The following is a 19,435-nucleotide window of genomic DNA, read 5'->3' as shown; positions in this document are numbered from 1 at the left end:
CAGCAGCAGTATGTGTAATTTCCTTAAAATAAATGCAATTCACTTTTTTCTTTGTATAATTCTTACATCTTTCGCATATGCATGTTTCTCCTAAAGTAAGTTAAAAGTTCCTGAAGAACAGGAATTGTGCCATCTATGTCTTGTGGATCTAGATGTGTCTAGATGATATCTAGATGTACATTTGATGTTAACTGATTGACTGGACTATCAGGATGAAGAGACAGTCATGGTACCAAAAAGTATTTCTGATATTGAGGAAGATATTTAGAAACAACACATAAGTAGAATATATAATAAGCCACAATCAACTAGATGATGAGAAAGTAGAAAGATGTTAATGGAGATATGGGGATTTGGGGGATGGAGTAGAGAAATGACTGCACTTGAGAAAGAAGGAGCCAAGGAATTTTTTAAGGTTCACTCAAAAAGACATAGCCATTTGAATATGCACCCCAAAACATAATCAAATAGTCAAAATAAACCAGTATGTGAAACATGCAAGAAAAAACTTTTTCATGGAGTCACTTAGTTGATTGAAAATTTTAAGCTGAAATATTTGCATAATATGCTGGATGTTACTGTAGGGAAAGAGATCACTTGTTTATTTTAAAAACAAAATGAATTTAACACTTAGCCCACGTTCAGAGTGTCACGTTTGAATGAGAAAAATTATGGGATAAAAGGAAAAAGGTTTAGGTGCTGGCTTGATGGCAGAGTGGTTGGGTTCATGCGCTCAGCTTCAGCATCCTGGGGTTCACAGGTTTGGATCATGGGAGCGGACCTGCACATCGCTCATCAGGCCATGCTGTGGTGGCATCCCACATACAAAATAGAGGAAGATTGGCACAGATGTTAGCTCAGAGACAATCTTCCTCAAGCAAAAAGAGGAAGATTGGCAACAGATGTTAGCTCAGGGTCAATCTTCCTCACCAAAAAAGAAAAAAGTGAAAGTTTTATAACTACAAGTCTATTTGGAACCATTGTTCATAAAGAAGATTTTATTCAATGCATAAAGTTTTGCTTTAAAATCACCATGGCATTGATTTGTATTTTATTGTCCAAGGGCCAATATGATTCTTGAAGAAATCTATAATTTTGCTATTTAAATAAATATAGCATATATGGTGGCTAAAATTACTTGTTCTCACAAACATACATGTTATGGCATGTATTAAGAAACGTCATTTTAATGAATCTTTCCTACAAATGAAAAAATTAAATGAAGCCATTTGAAATGCATGGCAGAAAAGACAATCATAAAATATTAAACAGAAGGAACAAAATACTAAGTTCTTTAAATGGAACTAGAAAAGGAAGATTTTGTGAATGTGAAGAAATAGCACGTATGTCTTCTAGTTTCAAAATGGCGAAGTAAGAGTGTTTATGCTCTACTCTCAAAAGTCACGTTAGAAAAATAAGAATATGAAGAAACAAACACTGATTTGCATGTTGACAATTGGAAGACATCTATGACTCCAAGTCAAAGAATAAAAGAAAAATGGTAAAATGACTCGGAACACAGAAGGTGAAACCCAAGCGCCTGTCAGAGGATGGCGATGGAAAGCAGCATCATTCACTGTAGATTTTCAGAAAGGCTTTTGAATTGGAGGTACCAATTACCGCAGAAGGAGGGGGTGGAAATGAACACATTGAAAGTGTCTGCAAGGAGGAGTTACACCCTCAACTCCCTCTCTTCATCCCGGCCCCAACACAAACCCCACGGAGATGTAAGTGTATGCCCTGGAGAAGCTCGACTGGAGATGAAGGCAGAGAACAGCATTAGGATGAGATAGGTGATTTAAAATAGGAAGATTAAGTGAAAGTGGGTACACCAAATGATGAGAACACCAGTTCCTAACCCTGTCTAGTTCCAGAAGAACTGAACTCCGCGTTAGAAAAAAAGCCTCATGACACTTATAATTTGGAGCTTCCCCCCGTCAAAAAAAAAACCCAGTTGGCCACCTGAGAAGCCTGCCATTCAATTATGTAATTCTCAGTTATTATTTGCAGTAATTAATGCTGTGCTATGCATTGGTCACTAACAAATTCTGAAATCTCATGGCTTAACACAGTAGAGGTTGATGTCTCACTCACATGAAGTCCGATATGGTCAACATCTCTCCTCTGTCTTGTAGCTATGCCATCTGGAGCGTGTGGCCTCCAAGGTCCTCATGGCAGGAGCTGGGATGGAAGAGGGAGCATAAAGCCTCTTAACTGTCTGAGCCCAGAGGTGACGCATGTCACTTGCACTCATATTGTTAAGAACCGTTCACATGGGAGATGTAGGGTAGCACATGGAATATTGGGGGGCCACTAACTTCTCGACAGCTCTGTGAAAACCTATGTCCAGGTTCTCTCAAGACACTTCACTTTCTTCTCATGCACCAGCCATAGGGGTTGTTGTTTACTTCATTTAATAATTAAAATTCATTTTAAATTTAAAAGCTAACATCTATTGCCTGCCTTATGTGTGCTGGCCCTGTGGCAGGACTAAGAATACAGAGTTACATATGATACAGTCTCTGGTCTCAAGGCTATTCTACCATTTAATCTCTTGGTTCACATTGGCTTTGAAATAATTTTCAGATCGTTCTCTCTTAATGTTTATATTGGTGGGTGTAAATCAGGGACTAGCTAATCAGAGACTATATAAGTTATTGATTTATAACCAGGATCTTGTATCCCTGTCACAAATATTTAATTTTAGATATTTTTCCCAAGTCTTTTGAGAACTGCTCTTTTCCTTTTTAGCTAAAATAATTGTTGAGAACTCTTTTCTTCTTTATAATGGCACTGTGTGAGGATCTCTAAATGCTGCATAGATACGTAACTGCAAATTCATCTCTCAGTATTACCTTGTGGTTTATTTCTGATGTTCACTGAAGCAGGTTTGTAAATTAATATTAATATGAAATACTCTATAGAAAGTTTCATAGCATATCAGATGAAAGCAATTATTCAGGAAGTTTTCATGTCTGAGTCAGTCTGGCAAATGCATCTCATATACTGTGTGAAAGGAAATAATTCTTCTGATTTAAAAAGGTATGTTTACCTTAGAAATACTGTTATATCTGTTCTTATTTGACTCTCCAAATCTTCAGCTTGAACTGCTTACACCAATGGTGCAACTGATTTTTAGTAGTTGGATTCTGAGAGTATTGATCAATTTTTTATAATGTTTGGTTTCCTTATGTTTTCTTTTCCAGAGTACCCGAGTGGCCTTGGACCATCTGGAGTCTGTGCCTGAGAAACTGAGCCTACTAGAAGATTTCAAAGACTTCAGAGTGAGAAAGAGTTGGCTTGTCTCTTTCAGTGTTTTTATCTGAGTGAGAACACTTGACATCTTCCTGATGTGCAAAGAAAATTGTAGGGAGGGAGGAAATACCGAAAAACAGTGGGGACTTTTAATGCACCATCATATCAGAGTTTATTGACATTTGTAAAGACAGGATTGAAAATAATGGAACTTACATATTAGCACAATATAGGAAAATAAAAACTTTTACCCCACTAGTAGAAGCTCATTTGGCCACCTAAAGCTTTAACTATAATTTAGAAAAACTTAAGAATTAAAAAGACGTAGCACATTACATTGACAATAGATACCTTTTTTGATAAGCAATTTTAATTTATGGATTATCTTCTTTTTTTAATTACAGATTTCCAAAGCACTGTTTGGTTTAGAGATATGATGGTGCACAGGTTACCCTGATACTATGCTACATGAATTCAAATCCACATAGAGTTTTAGATTTTATATCCCATGCCATTTGTTGATAGAACTCTAACCACAAAGCATTTCATTTATCAAGCCAATTAATTACATGTTGGATTTATCTACTGTAATATTGTAGATTTCCTCATAGAGGACAGATGCAAAGCAAATAACCCTGCCACCCAGTCCTACCAGACAAGGTCCAGGCTGGAGAACATCTTTTCATTTCCCCTTATGGATGCATATTTAATGAAAATTTGAGTGATTTATAATTTCTTGGCCCTATATGGCTGAAGCTAGCAATGGTGAGAGTTCTCTTTGTCCACTTAACCTCTTATTTCACATTGGCTTTAAAATATGACTTATGTTTAAGTTCTCTTTAAATCTAGCATGTTATTCGAGATATAGTAAGTAGGAAATAGAGCCTGACATGCCATCGTGATTCTTTGGAGGCACTGATATGATGAGACTCTCAAGATCTGCACTGCCTTAAAGTCACCTTTCATTAAGCGTTTCTGGTAGTTCAGTAACTAAACATTTTTGAGTGGGATCTTGGGTTGAGCTGCTACATTCGGAAATCTGAACTATCACAAATAGAATAAAACCAAGAGTTTCTAGTATATTTTACTAAAGTTTTGATTCTTTCTCATGATTTGATTATATATTTGCAGTCTAAAACTCTGTCAAAGAATTTTGAAACCACTGTCCAAGAAGATGAGATTTCTACTCACTCTTATATTGCCCAGTGTGGAAAGCAGGCACTATGTTACACCCACATCCTTTCCACCTTTTTCTCTGTAGCTAACAAAAGTTATCTACATGAGGGAAGGGCAGACAAGAGACAGTACTGGAAACAGGTGGCATTTGTCACTGAGAAACAGATGCCTGTCTTAGAACAGCATAAAAACAAAGTTTAACCTCCAGTGTCAGCTCACTTTTTCCCCAGTGGTCTGCACTGAACAGAATATTCATAAGTACAGTTTAAAAGTTCTGTTCTCTACTATTACCAAAAGATTATTTTATTATTATTTTTCATTATATGGGCTAGTGATTATCTACAAGTCTCGCTTACATTTACACACATCACATATGACGATGCCAAATAGTGAAATTTTTAGACCATTTTTCAAAATTCAGAATTGTACTTTCCAATATCAGTCATTAAAATTGAGACCTTTACCTTTGAAATGGAAAGGAGTTCATTAGCAGGTATTATGCACAACTATGTAGCAGGTGGTAGCTAAGTACTTTACATTACATTTTTTCAAATCCTCAGAGACACCCTATAGATGGGTATTATTTTCCACCATCTTAACAGCTGAGCAAACTGATGCTTGGAGTGTACAAATTGGTTGGAACTGGGCTCTAATTCTATGTATTAACAACAAAGCCTGTCTGTTTTCCCTACTGCCTCTAGCTTGAAACCCATTCTTTATGTACTCTAGGGCCATCTATACAAGTAAAAAGAGCCCATTTAATCAATTTAATGAAAACAACTAGAAATCGCCTTAAATACACATACATAGAGCCTATAGATTATTAGATGTAGATTATATTTTTCAAACCCCTAACATTCTACAGATCAATATGCTGTGAACAGGAGTCCAGAGAACTAAGTTCTAGTTTGAGCTCATGCACAGATGAAAACACTGAAGATCTCAGGATCTTTCCTCATCCATAAAATGAGGGACTTGAATGATATTATCTCTATAGTCCCTCCTGACACTGGCATCATTAGCATATACGTGAAAATATATTTCACCTGTATATTTCTTGATAATACTATAGTCTGTGACATTAAGTGTGAATACAAACCTCATCTTATTTAGTCTTGACTTTAGTCTTCTTTAAATGTGTCATAGTCTCTCTCTCATTTTTTTTTAACCTCATTTTTAAAGAAGTAGTTCAGCTCTACAATCCCACATTTAAACATTACACATTTGGTCTGGTGGAAAGGAAATAGTGCTGGGTTCCAAGCTCAGTCCGCCACGAATTGCCTAGCCTTGGGCAAATCATTCTGAACTTCCCTGAGCTGTAGTTTTTTTTTAATAAAAATGAGAATTTTGGAATTCTAATATCCCTTCCAGCTTGAACATTCAATAAGTTCCTTGGGACTATTTGGGGAACTAAATCCCACAGATGATTTTTCTTACATATGAAAATCAGTTGCCCTCATTTTATTCTTATTTCTCCCTAATTCATAATACAAATGTCTAAATCACTGGCTATAGTGACTGTGTACTGTGTTCCATCCTCTCCCCTCAAAATGAAGGAACAATGGAAAGAAAGGAAGGAAAGGGGAAGAAAAGGGATAGAAGGGGAGGGGGGGAGTGAGGGGAGGGAGATAGGCCCTGGAAGTTTTTGCTTTCTTAATTTCTTTATTACCTGAATCTTTTTATGCTTTTGAGGGCAGATGAGATATCCTTAAGTTTAAAAATCTACGTGATGTAATAGTTAAAAGGTAGAATGTTTTTTAAGAATTAGTGAAGAAAAAGAGGCGCTAATTTTAAAGGTAACATTTTCTTTTTTTAAAGAGAATATTTTGATACCAAGTATTACTGCAAGGGACAGTACACAACATCCAAAAGTGGCGTGGTGCCATTAATGACCATCTTTGGACAACTCACTGTTACTTGAACTTTTTTCCCTTCAACTAAAGGATGTCAATCATTTCAGATTGGCATAGGGACTAATTGTAAAAAGAATGCAAATAACCAATCTGGGACCCTGTTTTTATGGTAGCATCCAAAGCAAACATTTTCTTCTTTATCCTTGGGGACCTATGATTCCCCTATATATCTCTCTGAATGCCCTTAATTATTATCTACATATCAATACTTTCTTATTCTAATTTTGAGTACTGATTTTTCTTTCATCTACTAATTTAGAAACTTTGTTGTTTTTCCAGGATTCCTGCAGTTTATCTGAGAGAATTGATGGGAGATATTCTAAATACAGAGGTCACAGGGAATCTCTTCAGCAGCGCCGAGATGACACCAAGTACAGAATCAAAAGCTTCAAAGTAATGTCCTTTGTATACATTTTCAGTCCTTGAGCATTCATTATCCATGTTTATGGCTACAACCTTCTAAGCAGCCCCTGTAGGGTTTGCGTAAGGGTACTTGTAAAAAAAAAAAAAAAGATATTCCTTGATATATGAAATGGATTTCCAATTTTGTGGCAGTAGAAAATAAAAAGCCAAAGATTGTGCCTACAACTTTTTACTTGGGAACTAATCTTTAAGTTTATGCCATGAATATGTTGTTTGTCTATGGGTATTGATGTTGCTTAAGAATCCTGAGCCAGGAAACCCTTAGTCTCTTGATTGGTCAAAGGCTTAGTGTGGATGGTTGCCCTCCTCTATGCTGAAGTCCCCAATAGGTCAAGTAACATGTAGTATTTTGTAAACTATTGTCTTGGCATTTACACTCATTCTTTTCCTGAGGATGTGAACTACTCCTTCAACTTATGGTTCATTAGTATGGAACCAACACAGGAGACTGGGAAAATTTGCTCATATCAACAAAAAGCTTACCATTCTCCAGACTCTCCCCAAGATCCACCTGGGGTATAGGTGGTTTTAAACCCATTTGACCTTGCACAGTTATTATCCTAGAGCAGAGTTTCTCAACCTTGGCATTATTAACAAAGATAATTCTTTGCTGTAGAGACTGTCCTGTGCATTGTAGGATGTTTAGCAGCATCCCTAGAGTCTGCTCACCGGATGCCAGTAACATCCCCCATCCTGACTTGTGGCATCAAAAAATGTCTCCAGACACTGCCAAATGTCCCCTAGAGGGTAAAATTGCTCCCCATTGAGAACACTGACCTAGAGAGAATCCTTCTATATTCAAATGTACACTCCATGTCAATTTATGGGAAAACAAGCTAAAGGCTCTTCTGACATTTTTATATTCTTACAAACTTCAGTATGTATGAATATTCATTGCCGTGTATATACTCACTTGTTACAGCCAAATATAATTTCTAAGAAGCTTGTTCCCTCCTCTGAATGTAATTGGATAGAATGCTCAGTGGATATAAAAAGTGTTCATTTTCCTCCCTACCATGTTTAAAATCAGCACTCTCTTTCCCCCATCCCAAACAAAAACCTAACACAATTATGCCACATTATTGCTACCCTACTGTGAAGAGAGTGTCCTGGGACTTGGTGCTTTTGCACCTTTGCTTTTTATAGATGGACTTTATTGCCTCCAGTAGTGACCTTGTTGTCTCGTATGGAAAATTTGAAGTTCACTAAATTGTCTTTGAACATTCCCATCAGGTCCCATATCCTCAAGCATTTCTCTACCACTTAAAGGAGTGCCACCAGCCTTAAACAGAAGTTTGAGGCTTAGGCAACAGTAGCTGAAAATAATAACTGTTCATTATTGAGCATATATTAGGACAAACCACATGAGATTGCATTTTTTGTAGATGCATGCGTTATATGCATTATCTCATTTAATCCTCACAGCAACCCTGTCAGGTTGGCGCCATTATTTTTCCTCTTTTACCGTTGAAGAAAGCAAGGTTATAGAGCAAGTAAGTGGTTGAATCAGGATTAAAACCTAAATCTGCCTGGCTTCAGTAATCTATGTCCTTGACCACTAGGCTATTACAGTGTAAATTTGGACCTCATATGCCTTAATTTTTCTGGAAGTCACCAAACATAGGACTGTATTTTTAATATGTAAAAGTCAGTTGTCTCTAAAAAGACATAAACACAATACATGCCTCTTAGTTCAACAGAGGTCTAGATACAAACGAAACATTTAAAACGTTATTTCCCAATACAGTGAGATTTAGTATCAGGTGAATCATTGCTATCTACTGGCACCCAAATTGCTATAAATCAGTGCAATTTATGTGACAGCATATGGCAAAGCTGTGAATGTGTAACATGTGCAGCAAGTAATCTCATTGGAGTTCTCCTTCAAATTACATTTGCAACTGAAGAGGAAATAAGGCCTGGCTTGTAAGTGAGGCCAACACTTAGCAAAATGCGAAATAAGTTTGAAGATTTTGCAGATAGGAGTGCAAGTATAGGAAAGAGTCACAAAGCACATTTTATGATAAGATTGTTCCACATTAATACTACTTAAACATTTTAAAACGTTGATCCATTTCAGTGATGAATTTCTAAACTATCACCACGTGTAACAGATGTCTGGCCTGAAATAATGCAGTAATCTAACGCAAAACTCATGAGAATATCACATTTTTTGTAGTCATTGGAGAGGAAAATGTGGGAGCACATTTTTGCCTGTTGTAGATACCAATGATCATTTGCTTATATGCTTTTTATGAAAACAATTTATTTAAAAAGACTGAGAGGTGAAGCAGTTTCAAAAGTGTGAGCTCAGATGGGCAGTGAGAAAGTTGTTAATCATTTCTTGGCTTCATGGATAATCAGAAGAGCCACCTCTGGTTAATCATTGACACCCTGAAGAAAATGTTTCCAATAAGAGGCATTGGGACTCTTTCTATCAAGAGGGAAGGTGTCCCATATTGAAATGAAATAAGACATTATTTCAGTGCTATTAACTTCCCACAGATTTTGCTAGGATAGAGTTCAAAGAAAAGACACACTGCAGGGACTTGAATTCATTGGTTCTCCTGAAAACTGTGGTTCCAGAAAATCAATTACTATAAGATTCAGCTTAATTCAACAAACAGCTACCATATTGCAAAGCACTGTACTACCTTTTAGAGGGAGGGATGTGGGAGGTATAAAGATACAAAAGTCATGGTCTTCAAGGAGGGAATAATTATCTATTTGTCTTAATACTAATAGATAATTCTTGCACAGTTGTTTCAGAGCAGGAGCTGGCAAACTACCACCCATGGGCCAAATGTTGCCGGCCAACTGCTTTTGTAAATAAAGTTTTATTAGAATACAGCTACACTCATTTACTCACATGTTGTCTATGGCTGCTTTCACACTCAGCAGCAGAGTTGAGTAGCAGCAACATAAATTGTGTGGCTCAGAAAGCTTCATATACTTATTGTTTGGCCCTCTTTAGATGTTTGCCAATGCCTGGTGTAGAGAAAGGAGAAATTACCAATCTAGTCTTTCTTCCTTTGCACATATGGAAAATATTGCCTCTTCTTTATTTACCAATCAAATAAATACTGCCCAAGCTCTTTGGAAAGTCATAATAGTTATCTATTCATTCAGCAAATATTCATTGGTTATCAGCTGTGCACCAGGAACTTACTAGACACGTGGGACTCACATCAGTGAACAAAATAGAAGAGCCCTGCCTTTTTGGAACTTCCATTCTGATTATGGGACATTCATGTTTGTTGTTGTTTTTAAATATAACATTCAACAAACCTTTATTGAGTTTCCGCTGTATACAAGCACTCTTCTAGGGGCTAGAGAGAATGGCATAGTAAGAAAAATCATTACCAGCCTTAAGAATTCAAAGCCTTCGCACAAACAACTGTAGGGCAAAGTAGAAAGGGTTAAAGGCTGTACCAGAGCCCTCCATAAACTGCACTGGGATTTCTGAGGCTCCAAAGTCTTTTGAAGAGATGTCTGTGATGACAAGGTACAGGGAAGTGTTTTATCTGCATCTGCTTGGAAGAGGATCACTATTAGCATTACAGTTGTGGAGCCCTGACTGTATTACTGTTGACAGACAAATAACTGTTGGAATAGCAGAGCCATGTTGGCAACTGGCTTCTCTCATGTTGTTGCTGATGTAGGAAGGCAGTGAGACATCCAGCATGACCACACTGCTGCTGGAGGGCAGCATTAGCAGGAAGTGTACAAGTCAGGTTCTCTTTCAATCCAAGCTAAAGTCATCACCTGCTGTTTACTCCCATGGCCATCACCAGGACAAAAATGATCAGATTTCTAGAAACCTATCGAGATTTTTCAGCAGGACCAACGTCCCAATTGCTGAGAGCATAATATAACATTGTACTAAGCTGACCAAGTTAACTGGACAAAGCCTGATCCAAAAGTTTATATTTAGAATTCAATTCAAAGCTGAATCTGACACGACATTTCCTCCATCGCTGTGTAGACAACAGAAGCATTTCACGGCCTCTCTTTCTTCAGGCCTAATTGGGTTTCTGTAGGACATACAGGCTTCCTTGCTGTCCCAGCTGTTTCACATAGAACAGAATGTTCAAAAGTTAGCCAATAACACAGCATTGCTGATCTGAATTCACAGAGGAGCATGGTTTTGTCCAAGAAATCCCCATTTGCTACCTGCCCCTTTTGCTCTCTGCCCATACTAAATATATGGTCTTAATTAGCAGTAGATTTTTTAATAAAATCACAGAAGGCATGTTTTGTTCCCATCCTTCCTGCTCCTGAGAGGAAAATCATGATTTTCAACTTCTAGTTGAAGAGTTAGCATGCAAATTCTTTTTAAAGAAGCAGATGTTTTACAGGATAAGATGAGGTAGCTGAGGAAGTGTTGATAACGGCTTTCAGCACAGCTTACAAAGGCAGAGTTTGCCAAAGCCCTTTGTCATATTTGTTCAATGTAAGCATGTGTATGATATAAGTACGTGCTTTGCTCCTAGAAGCTGTTTCTCCCTCCTTGAATCTTGCCATGGTTTGTTTCTCCTTTGCTCATAGCAATTAATGGCTGCTAGCACTTTCTCTCTTAGGTCAGCTATTTCTGTACATCTCTTAAATTTTCTACGATAGTAGTTTCTAAAACATGCTATGCGTAACTCCTGGTGTAATTCAAGATTGTAGGTGATTTTTATTTAATGACTATTAAAAACTATCACTAATGTATTATTCAGGTATTTTTACAAGTATTGCTTGGGAACAGTAGTGGCAACCATGGGGGAATTTGAGGGAGCTTTAACCGCATAATACCCCAGTTATCGCATTTATAACCATCTCTCTCCATGCTTTGATAAGAAATCATATGTAAACTGCTATGCAAATATAGCTCCATACTTTTCCCAACCCCAACCAGTTTGCCATCCTTTAAACCTCTTCTATATAGAGATTTAGGGTGCAAGACTAATCTTTAAGTTAACGTAAAAGAAAATGGTATAACTATAGGTGAATACTGAAATTTGGGACTTACTGTTCTACTGGATTGTGTGACTTTTGAGGGCAAACATTGTCTGCCTCATCTTTGACTCCAGAATACACCGTGAATGTACAATATATGTTAAATTGGTGATTAAACTTTTTTTTCCTAGTTTTCAACCTTTCTGGAATTCTAACAAAAATTTAATTGCTATTTTTCCAGTAATGCCTAGATGATACATCTGAAAGCTTGTAGGCAATCAAATCATGCTGAAATCTGAAGAGATTTTTATTCTTTTGAAGTGATCAAGACTAACTTGCCAGCCATAATATTTAACTAGTTGATTTCATCTTTCTCTTTAGAAGTTAAACAAAAGGTTGCCAAATGAGTTGGCATTTTTCTTGTTATATAAAATCTGAAAATAGCAGTGGATCAAAAGTGCTTGTTTACAAATCAACATGGGTACTTAGATAAGCACATTAGTTTTTTAACCTGCTTAAGCCCCACCCTACCAAACCCAGTTCCCTTAACAAGCCACGTGCTTTCACCCTTCCCAATAATTTACACAACAAGAGCATTAGGAAAGATTGTGAAGAAATTCACCTATAAAGATAACATTTTTCATAATCTCAAATTCAAAATTCTAGATACTAAGTACTAGGTACATAAGGAATGCCAATTGAATGTCCTAATAGTTTTTAATAAACATGTCATAGCATATTCATCCAAACAATTATTGTTACCTTTAAAATAGTCACTTTCAGAGAATAAGCATAGATTCCAATGAGGCACCACCCTTAAAATATCTTTGCATCTCTGCTTTGTTTCTTAAGTCGTGGCACATCCTTTTGAGTGTCCTTTTGTATGGCAAATTTTTATTTACTGTGAATATATTTGGTTTCTGAAAATGGATTAAAGTCATGTAGAGCCAAGTCTGAAATAGGTTAAAAAAAAATGAGTACAATCCTTTTCATTGGTGAGTTTCTAGGAATATTAAATTTTATACAATAAAATATCAGTTGGATAAAAATAAATTTATCAAATGGCCTGACTAGCACAGTATTTTTCTGAGTTTGTTCATCTGTAGATGAGTTTGGCTTTGGGTTTATAGTGTCGTGTAAATTTGGACCTCCCGTGGTAAAGATAGTTTGCATAGTTAGAAATACTGGTTGTTTAGTGGTTCCAATCAGATAGATTAGAATCGCAAAATATTAGTGCCAAGAGAACTTAGAGATGATCTGATCCAGTGTCTTCATTTTTTTATATGAAGAAACTGAGAAATTCAAGAGTGACAGTGTCCTATTTCCCAAGTTCCACCACAGCAAACTTTCATTTCTGCCTTTTGGTCAAGAAATGATTACATATTACCTCTATTGAGTTCCTAATGCAAATGGCACTGTGCTAGATTGTAGAATATTGGGATAGGTAGTTGGAAAGATAGAGACAATCAAAGCCTCACCCTCATGGAGGCTAAAAGCTACAGCAGCCATGCAGATTGAGATATGGAGGGCAGACATTAAGTAAACTGTTCAGATTGAACTTTCAAATAGGAATTAAGTTCACTGAGGAAGAGGTTAAGCTTTTTCCAGCACTGATGGAGAATTGGGAATTAAGAGTAGGGAAGAGATGGAGGGATGGTGCATTGTTAAGCAAGAGACAAATTCAGGAAAACATTTCTGCTACAGATTCAGAAACACATAAGTATTTTTTCCTTCTCTCCAGGGGAAGGGTTGGATAAATTAAAATTTAAAAAAAAATTAAATGTATCATTTGTCTTATAAACTTTGAACTTAGAATATTCCTGAGAGAAAAATACTTGGTGGGCGTCATTAAATATTAATCATTAGAGATCAGTTTAGCAAAGAGATTTAGTCAGGTTGGAACAGCTTTTAAGAAACCAGTTACAATGTGGGTTATGAAAAAGAAGTGGAAGAAACCCAGGGAAAATATTAGAAAATGCAAGTCCCTTCACCCAGCGGAATTTTTGCAAGGAATTCTGGCTAACTGGCTTGTTGAGACTGAAGACAGCAATAAAAATAGGTCCTTGTGCTAAGGATATAAGAATTGGTAAAAAGCAAAAGCTAGGATTACTAAAATTGCAAAGAATCTTCCTTCTTAACCAATACTTTCCTTTTAATATTTAAGCATTCGGTTAAAAAATAGGAATTAGAAAGAAACATTCATCTTATGGTCACCTTGTAAAATTTGCTTATATAGAAATTCCACAAATTTTAATTTATATATTTATAAAATTATATTTATAAATTTACTTATAAATTTTATATTTATATCACTATATAATGGAGGACCTAAAGGTACTTTTTTCGTGTTCTGGTATGTTGATTGTTCAAAGGGATTGTGAAATATTTTTCTTTTAGAGTGTTCTTTTAGGGTTCATTTTATTAAACTTCAAGGTAATAATGTTGGAGGTCCTGACAATCTTTTGAAGACACAAAATGTTGGAACTTAAAGATATATTAGAATTAAACCTCCTCATTTTCTCTATATGAAAAGAAGAAATGTGACTGATTGAACAAGTCATCAATTTTAAAAGGAAGGGATAAGAATCCTAAATTTTATGTACCTATTAATAGAGTGTCAAAATATATGAAGCAAAAACTAATACAACTGTAAGAAAAAAAACAGACAAATCCATAATTATAGTTGGAGATTTCAACATTCCTCTGTCAGTAATTGATAAAACAGTAGGCAGAAAATCAGTAAGATATAGAAGCCTTGAACAACTCTGTCAGCCAGCTAGACCTAACTGACACTTAGAGACCACAACCACTCCACCCCACAACACCTGATTGCACATATTTTCAAGTGCACATTGAACATTCTCCAAAATAGACTACATTCTGGGTAATAAAACAAGTCTCAATAAATTTAAGATGATTGAAATTATGCAACCATAGTAGAATGAAACTAGAAATCAATAACAGAAAGATATCTAGAAAATTCCAAAATATTTAGAAATTAAACAGCATACTTCTAAGTACCTATGGGTGAGTCAAGGTAGAAATATAAAGGATAATTCGAAAGTATTTTAACTATATGAGAATAAAACCACAATTTATCAAAATTTGTGGGAGGCAGCTAAGGTAATGCTTGGAAGGAAATTTATGACATTACATGTGTATGTGACAAAAAAAGAAAAATCTCAGATCGATAATCCAAGTTTGTACCTGGAAAACAAAGAGCAAATTAAACCTAAATTAAGTAAAAGGAAGGATGAAGAGCAGAGATCAGTGAAATAGAAAGCAGAAAAATAGGGAAAAAAAGGAAACCAAAACTGGGTTTTCTGAAAAGATCAATAAAATTTAAAAACCTCTACCCAGATTGATTAGGAAAATAAGAGAGAAGATAAAAATTGCCAATATTCAGACTGAAAGAAGGATATGACTAGAACTCCTATAGACATTAAATGGTAATTAGGAAATATGAACAACTCTGCCAATAAATTTGACAACTTAGATGAAATGGTTATAAATAAAGAGCCTTAAAATGTGTCACCCAGTAATTCTACTTCTCAGAATCTACGTTAAGTTGATAAATTAAAAATAGGGACAAAGCTTTATGCACCAAGATGTTTATCAAATTATTTATAATAGAAAAAAACTGAAATCAACCTTAAATTTCCAACAATAGGAGATCAGAAAAATAAACTATGGTATAACTATAATGATGATAATGATGATAGAGAAAATTATCATATATATAATGTTACATGAAAAAAGTAGGAAATGAAATTATCAACAAAGGGTGATCTCAGTATAAACAGATATTTATCTATAAGAACTAGAAAACGTAGATCCTTAAATTAGGCTAATAGGTTTTTTTTTTATTTTGTTGGATTAATTTTTTTCTTCTTAATATTTTCTGTATTTTCCAAATTATACCACATTTTAACTGTTACATGCCGACAAGTTGGTTTTATAATTAAAAATATAAATTGTTCTCTTTCTGTAAATAGAAAAGATATAATCTATGCTTTGATGCCAGTTGATTTTGTTTTACAAATTTAAAAACATGCTTTTGGAAAGAAGAGGATTTGTATATCTTTGTGTACTTCATCCTTCCTTTGGTCGGCACACATTGAGGCTGTCATTGCACCATCTGTTTCATGCAGCAAGACTCCCAGACCTACCTACATAGGTCCTCTCATTGTCTTTCTCAGTCTAGGTGTCATGGGCAAAAAATTATTTTTTTCTTCCGCTTATTGGCCCATAAGCATCAAAGCATCTTTTAGTCGGAAACCATTTATTATGCTTTTCTCTTTCATGCTTCATATAGAAACCATGATCAAATGTTCTAACATTGGTTGTGAACATAATTCTCCATTTGTGCATCTTCCAACTCTCCCCAGGCCTTTAGTATTGCACATCTGAACTATAATAGCCAAGTCCATTCCCCTGCCTCTGGTTGCCCTGTATCAGCTCATTCTAAAATAGCTGTTGGAATACACTTGGGACACAATGTCCTTTCCTTTCCAGAGATCCTATAGTGAATGACTTCTAGTTTCTTATGAAATCCCTGTAATTAGTGAAAACTATAAATCATTTGGTTAAAAACCTCAGGGACTTCATCTTTTGGTACATGAGGACTAATGATCATGAACCGTCTGAGGGTTATGTCCATGCTTTTAGCTCAGAATAGTGGGCCTTTTACAAAAATATATAAATGTGTTCTTTTTGGCCTTTCTTTTGCATTTACATACATACTTATGTGACAAAGAAATAAAATATAAACTTGGTACTTAGTACAGAGAAGGACAACTAATTCATCAGATAGTCGTGTTACATAAGGCTTTACTGTATGTGGGGGCCACCTAACCTGAAGTTGTTTGTCTAGAATCTTTGGCACCATTCTTGATCCCTTCCTCTCCCTTGACCCCCCCAGTTATTCTCAATTACAGTCTTTTAATTGATTTTCTCACTTCAGCATTTGAGCCGCTCGAATCTATTTTCCTCACAGAGGCCAGAGCAATCTTTGAAAAATATAAATCAAAGCATGTCATTCCTCTCCTTAAAAGCCTTGACTGCTTTCTGATTGTACTTAAGAAAAACAAAATCTCAAATCTAAATCCCACTTCTGGATTTCACTGTAACCACTCCCCCCATACTGGGTGTGCCTAAGCCATGGGGTCTTCCTTCAGTTCTTCAAACACACCAACTCTTTCTCACCTCAGCACCTCCACTCCAGTCTGGAACATCATTCCCTGACCACCCTCTCCTGCTGCCCCTTCTCTCCCACCTTCCCATCCTCCACCCTTAAGTTTTCGCCGGGCTGACTCATTGATTCATACTCAGCATTCAAATATTGCCTTAAACATCACCTCCCAGAGGGGCCTTCCCTGGACCTCAAATCTAAATGTAGGTCTTCCTATTTATTGCCTATTCTTCTTATAGCTCTTATCATAGTTTTAAATTAGATTGTGTTTTGTGTAGTTTGTTTAATGCCTTTCTCTCCTGCAAGCCTGAAGCTTTCATGACTGTATACCCCAATGTTTTGTTTGCTCTTTGACCAGCACATAGTAGGTGCCCAATAAATAACTGTTGAATGAATGAGTGAAAGAAAGAAAAAACGAAGTATAATAAATAACTAGAAAACATTCAAGAGAAAAATTGCAATTTTACTGTTTATCAAAGAAAAATTATTAAAGCGTATATTTTTTAGTCTATTTAGTTAGTAAAATTATTTGAAGTTATAATTCCCATTTCCAGCTAAGATTTGGGGAAAAGGACACATTCATACATTGTATGAGGAGAGGGAACATTTCTGTATTCATTTTTGTTTATGTATTAAATATTTATTGAATGAGTAAGAGGATTAGTGTAATCATTATGGAAAGCAGTCTAGCTAAATGTATTTTAAAACGTCAAATTATTTTTATTGACCCAGTATTTCCAACTAAGAATTTGTCATAAGGAATAGTGCTAAATATGGAATAGGTCATATATTTAAGGATATTTCTCACAGTGTTATTTATAGGAGTAAAACATTGGAAACGCCCTAAATGCCCACTAAATTAATAACTGAGTAAAGCATAGGATATCCACCAGATAGTATATGAGTAACACATAAGCTAAAGGGTAGGATAATATAATGACTTCAAAAATATTTATAGTATTAATGTAAGCAGATGAAGAACACAAAGTTTTATAATAACGTTTACAGATTCTATCCACAGGAAAAAAAGACTGGAAAGAAATATGTCATGCCGTTGTAGCTATGGGTGATGTCCTTCTCTCTCTTTTTTTTTTTCATATTTTCTTTAAGAGTACATATTTTATTTTGTTCAAGTCTTATATTAAATTGTGGTATAACATAGCTTGTATATTGAGGTTCACTTCAATTTTCAGTACATTCTAATAAATCCCAATCCTTACATTTCATAATCATGGAACTGAAATTCTGTGCTTTCCATTTTAGGATGACAGAACCTTTGCGGAAAGTTCCCATGCTCATGGGTTAGGTCACTCATCCTCTTGGCAGGATCGCAGCCACTTCCTGTCCAGTCCACGATTTTCACACTTGAACTGTAAGTAATGAAGTCCTGAACCAGTTTTTAAATTGGATTTAAGAAAATGCAACTCATAGAAAGATTAAACTGTAAGGCCAGGACATGAAAGTTATATTCATGTTGTGAGTTTGAAAAAATTTTCATTATGAGTCGTACAAATAATGCCCCAAAAGTACATTTATTGTGTCACCAATTTACTAAAAAAAATATGGAATCCCTTCTTTTTGACCTTATACTTCTCAGAAAAACTTAAAATCAGTCACCCAAGGTAATAATCTTAATGAAGCAAATTTTGTGTGTGGTGACCATTAGTAACTGTGGATGAGGGGGTAATGGAAGTTAGATGGTATTATAATAAAATTCAAATCATCAAAAAGTGGAAACTCATTACATAGAACTATTCAGCAATACCCAATCTTGTGCAAAGATAAGGATACTAATACTATTACCGGCTAGATTTCATTCTGTGAGTATACTGTAAGTATTGATGAGATGTCATCAACATCAAGTGTGAGTCTGTTGACCCAGGCTACCATCTCCCACCATCTACTCCCTCTCCTTCTCTGCTATACTTATTCTTCAGTTTCAGTTTGCCTGTAATGTCCTTAAAGAAGCCTCCAGAATTTACAGTTTTAAGTATGGTTTCTGTTATGAGTGCCCACAATGCCTTACAACTTCACTTTAAAACATTTCTCAGAATAATTCTGAAGTTATTTGTTATTTGAGTGATTTTTTGTTTACTGATTCTTTTCTTCACCAAAGAGTGAATTCCATGATGATAGGAATGATGTCTGTTTTGTTCACCACTGTGTCCTTAGCATCCTCATAGTACTTGGCAAATACTAAAAGCCTATTTAGTATTAGATGAATGATGATATGAGTTGTTTTTTTTAAGTCCACTTTCATCCAAACCATTGGGACTCAAATATTATTTAATGGAGTCTTATTTAGATAATCATTTAGCTCTTCAGTTTACCACGGGCATAGAGTTTGTCCATTAAATTTGACAACTCTGTCATTTAAAAAAGCTAGGTTGCTATAAAATAAAACACCAAAATAAGCCACAAGGAAGTAGGTCAAATCCAAAAGTGATAACTCTCTTTTTTGCTGATTTATATTCATGGATTCATTAAATAAATATTTATCAGTTTCTGATAAATAGTTTGGTTTTCATTATACCGT

At 35.5% G+C, this 19,435-nt stretch overlaps 1 protein-coding gene and 1 long non-coding RNA gene across 35 annotated transcripts in view; one reads left to right on the top strand and one right to left on the bottom strand.

Annotated features, from left to right (window-relative positions):
- Positions 1 to 19,435, bottom strand: part of LOC103561905 (uncharacterized) — a 77,663-nt gene that overhangs the window by 26,607 nt on the left and 31,621 nt on the right. For 16 of the 23 annotated variants that reach the window (XR_011532704.1, XR_011532695.1, XR_547564.2 and 13 more), the window contains one exon: positions 2,095 to 2,181. This is a non-coding gene — a long non-coding RNA (uncharacterized lncRNA). Of the gene's footprint in view, positions 1 to 2,094; positions 2,182 to 9,636; positions 9,756 to 10,199; positions 10,835 to 12,470; positions 12,662 to 19,435 lie in introns of all 23 variants that reach the window. The other 7 variants (XR_011532702.1, XR_547570.2, XR_547586.2 and 4 more) reach the window with 4 other exon arrangements.
- CEP128 (centrosomal protein 128) overlaps positions 1 to 19,435 on the top strand; it is a 381,669-nt gene that overhangs the window by 354,520 nt on the left and 7,714 nt on the right. For all 12 annotated transcript variants that reach the window (XR_011532693.1, XR_011532692.1, XR_011532691.1 and 9 more), the window contains 3 exons: positions 3,207 to 3,284; positions 6,624 to 6,737; positions 18,163 to 18,271. Coding sequence is in view for 9 of the 12 variants with exons in the window: in XM_070593019.1 (XP_070449120.1) it covers positions 3,207 to 3,284; positions 6,624 to 6,737; positions 18,163 to 18,271 (301 nt within the window). In the remaining 3 variants the exon portion in view is untranslated. The remainder of the gene's footprint in view (positions 1 to 3,206; positions 3,285 to 6,623; positions 6,738 to 18,162; positions 18,272 to 19,435) is intronic.

This window comes from Equus przewalskii, chromosome 25 (genome assembly GCF_037783145.1).
Source record: "Equus przewalskii isolate Varuska chromosome 25, EquPr2, whole genome shotgun sequence".
Taxonomy (NCBI): Eukaryota; Metazoa; Chordata; class Mammalia; order Perissodactyla; family Equidae; genus Equus; species Equus przewalskii.
The sequence above is the reverse complement of the archived record's forward strand: the minus strand, read 5'-3'. Positions and strand labels throughout refer to the sequence as shown.